The 200-nt window shown below is 71.0% G+C and overlaps 1 protein-coding gene across 1 annotated transcript in view; it reads left to right on the forward strand.

Moving 5' to 3' along the window:
- LOC104081501 (cadherin-1-like) overlaps positions 1-189 on the forward strand; it is a gene marked incomplete at its 3' end in the record, with an annotated part of 1447 nt that extends 1258 nt beyond the window's left edge. Inside the window, exon 3 of the mRNA XM_009584276.1 lies at positions 73-189. Coding sequence (XP_009582571.1) covers positions 73-189 — 117 coding nt within the window. The remainder of the gene's footprint in view (positions 1-72) is intronic.
- Between the last annotated feature and the right edge of the window lie 11 nt (positions 190-200).

A 200-nucleotide genomic window follows, 5' to 3' on the forward strand; every position in this document is an offset into this window, starting at 1 on the left:
CGGGGGGGGTGAAGCCCCCACCCATGCAGGCACCGTTGGGGCACCCCCCAGCTGGTGGTGTCCCCAACCTAGAGGGGACGAGTGCTGACCCCTCTGCCCCCCCAGAACCTGAAGGCGGCCGACACGGACCCCACGGCCCCCCCCTACGATTCCCTGCTTGTGTTCGACTACGAGGGCAGCGGCTCGGCGGTCACGCACGC

Source organism: Fulmarus glacialis, unplaced genomic scaffold (genome assembly GCF_000690835.1).
Source record: "Fulmarus glacialis isolate BGI_N327 unplaced genomic scaffold, ASM69083v1 scaffold26678, whole genome shotgun sequence".
NCBI lineage: Eukaryota > Metazoa > Chordata > Aves > Procellariiformes > Procellariidae > Fulmarus > Fulmarus glacialis.